The sequence below is a fragment of the Eurypyga helias genome, unplaced genomic scaffold, assembly GCF_000690775.1.
Source record: "Eurypyga helias isolate BGI_N326 unplaced genomic scaffold, ASM69077v1 scaffold9711, whole genome shotgun sequence".
Lineage (NCBI taxonomy): Eukaryota > Metazoa > Chordata > Aves > Eurypygiformes > Eurypygidae > Eurypyga > Eurypyga helias.
Genome location: NW_010230156.1, coordinates 1 through 6,349, shown reverse-complemented (window position 1 = coordinate 6,349; position 6,349 = coordinate 1). Strand labels below are relative to the sequence as shown.

At 48.6% G+C, this 6,349-nt stretch overlaps 1 protein-coding gene across 1 annotated transcript; it reads left to right on the top strand.

The window, feature by feature from the left end:
- Window positions 1-1,097: 1,097 nt before the first annotated feature.
- LOC104516341 (lipase member M-like) lies at window positions 1,098-6,152 on the top strand (the record flags this gene model as incomplete). The annotated part of the gene is made up of 7 exons (XM_010160642.1): window positions 1,098-1,181; window positions 1,745-1,910; window positions 3,238-3,436; window positions 3,695-3,804; window positions 4,231-4,367; window positions 4,803-4,946; window positions 6,081-6,152. Coding segments are annotated over exons 1-7 (912 nt in total), but the record flags the coding sequence as incomplete, so codon positions are not given.
- Window positions 6,153-6,349: the final 197 nt, after the last annotated feature.

Sequence of the window (6,349 nt, the reverse complement as noted above, 5' to 3'; positions counted from 1 at the left end):
TGTGGGGGGTCTGCGACACCAAGCCACAGCCACCCCAACCTCATGCTGGCAATACCCCGCTGTGAGCAAGGGGTGTCCCATGGTCCCCTCTGGCAGATGTGCCTGTTCCAGGGACAGCAGAGGGAGCAGGTGGCTTTCTTCCCAGCTGCAAAACCACCTCCTGCACCACAGGAAGCTGGTTCCTCCAGAAGCAGAGACAGGGTATGATGAGGGCTAGCTTGCAGTTCTCTTTTCTTTCCCAGGATCATAACCTGCAGGGAAGCAATGAGGCGCATGCAAGATGCCTGTGTCTGGCATCCAGCTGTGCTCACTGCTTTTCACGAGGCCCAGCGCAGTCGCATGCATTCAGTGGGGATTTGGCAGGGCTCCTTGCTGTGGGCTCCACACAATTTGACTATTTAAGCATGTCACAGAGAGCTGAGTCAGTATTTCTGTTGCAGATTTATTGTGTCCAACAAATAAAATGATAGTAAAATGGTTTGTGGTAGGAACATGCCAAAACAGATACTTCAAAACCCTTTCCAGGAAGAACAGTGGGTGTCTTGGGATAATATTTCACTCAGGTTTGCAAAAACAACCCAAGTGTGTCCCCAGGGTCTCTTTCAGTCATAAGGAGAGCCCAACCAAATCGCATGATTTAATTGCATATTAAGAACAAAAACACCATAGTCCTGCAACTTAAAATTGGGTGGTTTACTCCTGATTAGTTCAGCTATCAGTTTAACTAAATAATCTATTCTTCTGACTACCCAAGCCATATTTTAAATGAATAGTCTATAATCACCACCTCGAAAACCAGATTTGCCTGGATGCGTATAGCTGTATGCACATACATGCATTCTTCTGAATACAAGGATCTGGTGGAGAATGTGTGATCAAAATGTGATGGAGTTTGGCCTCTGGCATTGTTCAAGATAAGCAAAATATTTAGGACCAATTAGAGAATGTAAAATTTAAACTTATTTCACCTGTTGAGCAGTCAGAGTGATATAGCGGCAGCAGTGTGGTGCATGACAAGCGAAGTGCATGCAACCCCTGGCTTCTGTCAGTACCGTCGATGTCTGTCATGCTCATCGTGTTATGTTTTGCAGAGCACCATGATGTGGCTGTTTGTAAGCATTGCGTATTTGATGTGCATGAGTGAAAAGTCAGATGCAAGCCCCGAGGTGTCCATGGATGTTGTAAGTCCTGACTTCTCTTCCTTCTTTTCCTGCTTAGGCATGCAAGCTACCTAGGCTGCCATAGTTTGGCAGGACCCATGGTCTCTGTGTGTGTATCTTCACCAGAGGTTGGTACCAGGGTCTTGTTAGAGCTTTTGTCTCCCTGTGCTTACGTACACAGAGGTTTATGGCACACGTTTATGGGGGAGCTCAGACCAAATCACCAGGTTAGGTCAGTGCAGCTGTCTCAGGCTTGGAGCTTCACTGTCACTGCTGCCCTGCTCTTCACAAACGTTGATTGCAACACGAAAAGCAACAGTGGGTCTTTCTTTACCAGACCTGCTCAGGGAGTGAGAGAAGCTCACACCCGCCAAAAATGTTAGCTGGAGTCATAACATCACCACAGCATTGGTGGAAGGGACACTGGGAGGTCCCTACCCTGCCCTCCCACTGACAGCAGGAGCCACCACCACCAGCTCGGGGCAACCGCCTTTGGCTTCACCCAGCCAAGCCCTGACACCCTCTGGAATAGAGACCCCCACCTCCCAGGGGACCCATCCGATGCTCTCCTTCCATTCCCACAGGGTGAAATTGTCCGCTACTACGGGTACCCCTACGAGGCGCATGAAGTGGTGACGGACGATGGCTATTACCTCACCATGCAGAGGATTCCTCATGGCAGAGACAACCCAGGAAGCATGAGCACCGCCCATGAAGCAGAGGCACAGGGCTCCAGCATGTTCTGTCCCCGTAAGTGCCACGAGAAGGTCTGCCTGGTCCAGGGACCTTGAGAGTTTTGCTGGATTGGAGTAGGCAGTGGTGTGGGCTACCTCGGCATGGGTTGAGTCCTCAGGGATACAACCTTCCCTGTAGCCTTGAGAGCAGAAGAAATGCAGGTGCCCACCACAGTGACCTTCTTTTTCTGAGAGGATCTGCTCCAAAGAGGAAGGGAATGATAAAGAAAATGAATGGTACAGAGAAATCTTGAACACAGGTCAAAGACAGCCAGTGGAGCAGCAAAAAGCCACTTGTCAGCAAAAGCCCCCATGTGCCCAACCCAATGCCATTTCGCCATTTCAGCTCCTTTTTGTCCTTCACTTGAACAGCTGTTTCAAAGTGGAGGGGATGATGCCCCATTCTTGGCAGGGTGTCCCTGTCCAAGGAAGCAGGAGGACTCGAGTATGAATGTGGCAAATAAGTATAAAAAGCCACGTTTCCCTTCAGGACACTTTGTCCTTGGGTGTCCAGGATGGACATGTGAGGGTCTGGAAACCAACACAAAATGTAGGAGAATAAAGGGAAAGAAAAAAAAGCGTAGTCACTTTCAGTTCAGACTTTTCATGCTGCATTCTGTGTTCACCCTACCATATGAATCCAGATATCCTCGCAAAGACTCTGTTGTGGCTGGGAGCGGGGGATTGGAGCAGAGACCTCCGGGGTCTTTCCGGACAAAATCTTTCCGTAATCTCTCTTCCACTCTTTTCCTACAGCACTTCAGGCTTCCTGGTCCTTTGTAAAAAAGATCTTAAATTTGTTCTGGGGAGCTGAGACTTGCCCATATGGCTTAAAGTGGGCAGAAATGGGTGGAGGAGATGCTCTTGACTCTGCCGGTACCCGTGTCTCTTGCAATGGGGCATCATCTTGTCACAGTACCATGGGAGGTACTTAGACTCTGCTGGTTTTTCAGTGTCTCCTGGTCAGACCCAGAGTACCTGAGCCAAACAAAAGACATCGTGAGGAGGGTGATTTCCATGCAAAGGGCACAGTCACTGTCCAAACAGACATGGGGCTTGATTTCTTTCTCGCTGAGAACGTGATTTGCCAAGCTCCAGTTAGTGTGGATTTGCCAGGCTCCATTCTGTCTTACTTTTCAGCTTCACTATATCAATTTTCTGTGCCCTGGGACAACCAAAGAGTCTACTTTAAAAACACCTCTCCAAAGAGTCTGAGGACATAGGTGATCATCTCCCTGCGCTGGAATCATTTCCCCAGGGGGTTGCTGCCAAAGCCATACCTGGATGTGAATGGTCAATTTTCCTAATGGTTAGAGAAGATGATCCTCCTCTTCTTTCTTCAGGTCCAAAGCCCGTGGTCCTCCTGCAGCATGGTCTGGTGTTGGAGGGAAGCAACTGGGTTACCAACTTTCCCAACAGCAGCCTGGGCTTCATCCTCGCTGATGCCGGCTATGATGTCTGGATCGGAAACAGCCGGGGGAACAGCTGGTCGCGAAAGCACAAGGAGTTTGAGTTTCACCACCAGCAATACTCAGCTTACAGGTATTATGTGTGAAACGGAAGAGTGGGCAGGTACCTGGCACCCTCAGCAGTGTCCATAGGCTGGAGGAGCAGTGCCACTGACAGTCACACCATCTGCCTGTGGGCATAAACCAACACCACCAAGATGCCATAGGGGTGCCTATACCTGCCAGAGCCCTTGCACGCTCCCCAAATCATCATGGCACTACTTGTAGTGTCCTGCTCACCATTCCCAAGGTCAGCAACAGTAATTCTGTTATGTGCCCGTCTCCATTGCAGCTTTCATGAGATGGCTATGTTTGACCTTCCAGCAACGATCAACTATATTCTTCAGAAAACTGGACAAGAGCAGTTATACTACGTGGCTTACTCTCAAGGCACCACCACAGGTACTTAGGAGGAGATCAGAACACTGTCAGAGTTATGTTAGCTGTGCAGCCCCATGTGGGGAGTGTTCCCCTGAGAGCCTGGACAAGGAAGGTAACGTCTGGGCACATCCAAACAGAGAAGGGAAAAGAGCAGGTAAAAATCCCTGTTTGCATTAACAGAACAGTTCGAGCAGTGACAGCCTGAAAACAGTTGAATCAATGGTTTTTGGTGCATCCCCCAGAATCCCAAGAAGGTCTTGCAGGAGCTGCCGCTGGGCTTAGCAGTCAAGCTGGAAGCTGAAATGCACCAGCAGCAAAGGCTTCAGGTCAAGTCACCAACCTGCTAGAGACAACTCCACGGGTCCTTCTGATGGGCATACATGCCTGGGAGTCAACAACTCCTTCAGAAATAATAGGGCAGGGTCTGCTTTCTTCTCCTTCCCACAGGTTTCATTGCGTTTTCGTCTATTCCTGAGCTGGATCGCAAGATCAAGATGTTTTTTGCCTTGGCTCCTATCACCTCAAACTCAAATATGAAGTCACCCTTAACAAGGCTGTTTTACCTTCCCGAGGGGCTGGTTAAGGTACGTTCTCGCTCATCTGGTGTGAAGGGGAAGGAGGGAATGGGAAGGTTAAATCACCTGAGATGTGCAGTGCTTGTACATGGCTTCCATTTCCCTGACCTCTGTGTGCCCTTTGCATTGAGCAGGTATGTTTGTTCCTACCCTGTTGAGCTTGTGGGGCATTAAACAGTGTAAAGCATCCTCCTGTCCAGTCCTAATCAGAGAAGACCTATTTCTAGATACTGGTTTTGAGTCCATCCTCCTAGGAGAAAACTCCTCTAGGAAGACCAGGGTTTTTCCAGAGCCACAGTCATTTCTGAAAAGCCAAAATTATGAAGCACAGCAAAGCTGTGGCAAGGAAGACAGCAACTTCCAGGGATGAGCAGAGAGGTGGGGAGCATCTGGAGGCAAAAAAGGAACATGAATCACACTGATCAACACCTTTGATTTCCACAGCTTATTTTAGGACCCACGGTGGTCTTCAATAAGGGTGAGATCTTGCAGCGAGTGATTTCCAGTCTGTGCAGCTATTCCATCTTTAAAAGCTTTTGCTCCTTGGTTCTTTACTTGCCTGGTGGGTTTACCAACAGCTTAAATGTGGTATGTACACTCCATCTTACCTCTTAAGTGATCCAGTTTCTCATTGTTTGAGACCGAGTTATCAACAAGCTACCTTCACCTGCCCTTTCGCATCTCCAATTTGTCAAAAATTCTAGCCATTGCGTTGGCATTTTGCAATCTGGCCATTGAGTTGACCATTGTGATGGTCCTGTTTTGGCACCAGCAGGAAGCCCAGAGTGAAAACAGGGTCACATGTTCACCATACACGTTGTCTCCCCAGTGGAGATGATGCCAAAGGGGAAAGCACAGAAATTCTTTAAGTGCTCCAGGGATTCCCAGGGTTTCTCTTTCACTGCTAGGAGAGGTGGGCCCTCAAACTCTTCAGTCTACCATCCCTTAGAACATATCCCCACATCAGAGCCTTTCCTTGTGCTCCACTGCACTGAACACAGTCAGAGAAAAATTCAGGCTGGAGTCACCAGGATGGGGATCCCCAGCCTGACCCTGCTTCAACCAGGGTCAACACTACAACTACAGCGAATGGCTTGGGGTCAAGTCCAGGCAAGCTGAGTGGTCCAAAGGATGCTCCACTTGCACAGGGAAGGGCTGTTTCCTTGGGGCCAGCCAAGATTTCAAGGTCCAGATGCTGCTATAAACTGCTCATGTGAGTAAAATTGGAGACAAGCCCATGTAGATCAAGCAATAATAGCTTGATCATGGGTGGAGTCAGAGCTGCGCTACTGTTTCTCAAAGAAAGTGTTGGTCTAATTTCTTAATATTCCAAGGACAAAACGCATTACAAACAAGGTGTAGAGCCACTGTGATGAGTTGCACATTGTCTTTGCAAAAGGATCATGAGCCCAAGACATGGGGTTTTACTTTGTTTTGAAACCACATAGACTCGTAACATGACCAAGCATCCAGTGGGAATTGCTTATCTTACTGAAGGGAGCTCTACAGCACCCTTCGCGCTGTTGTCTGTGGTGTGTGTTCGCACAGTGTGCCGCTGAGCTGTGCCCTCACAGAGCTAAGATGAAGCAGTTTGTACAAATGCAAGCTCCAACTAGCCGGTATAGGTGGAAGATGTTGTGTGGCTAATGAACAGGATCAGTTCTATTTCTAATGGGAATTCCCTCCATGCAGAGAATAAATGTCTCCAATGGTTTCTTGCAGAGCCGCATAGATGTCTACCTGTCCCGCTACCCTGACTCAACATCCCTAAAAACCATGTTACATTGGCGTCAGGTAATATTTCCTGCTGCGGAATAAGATCACGTGCAACCAAGGCCCATGTTCTCTTCCCTCAGCTGCCGAGAACCTCTTCTCAGTGCTCTCAATGAGATGGGAAGCAAATTGCTTCTCAATTTAACCATTGCCTCTCAATGGGTAGAATCCCCCAATTCCCTCCCTGCAGTGCTATATTACCGCTCGGTGGATAAAGA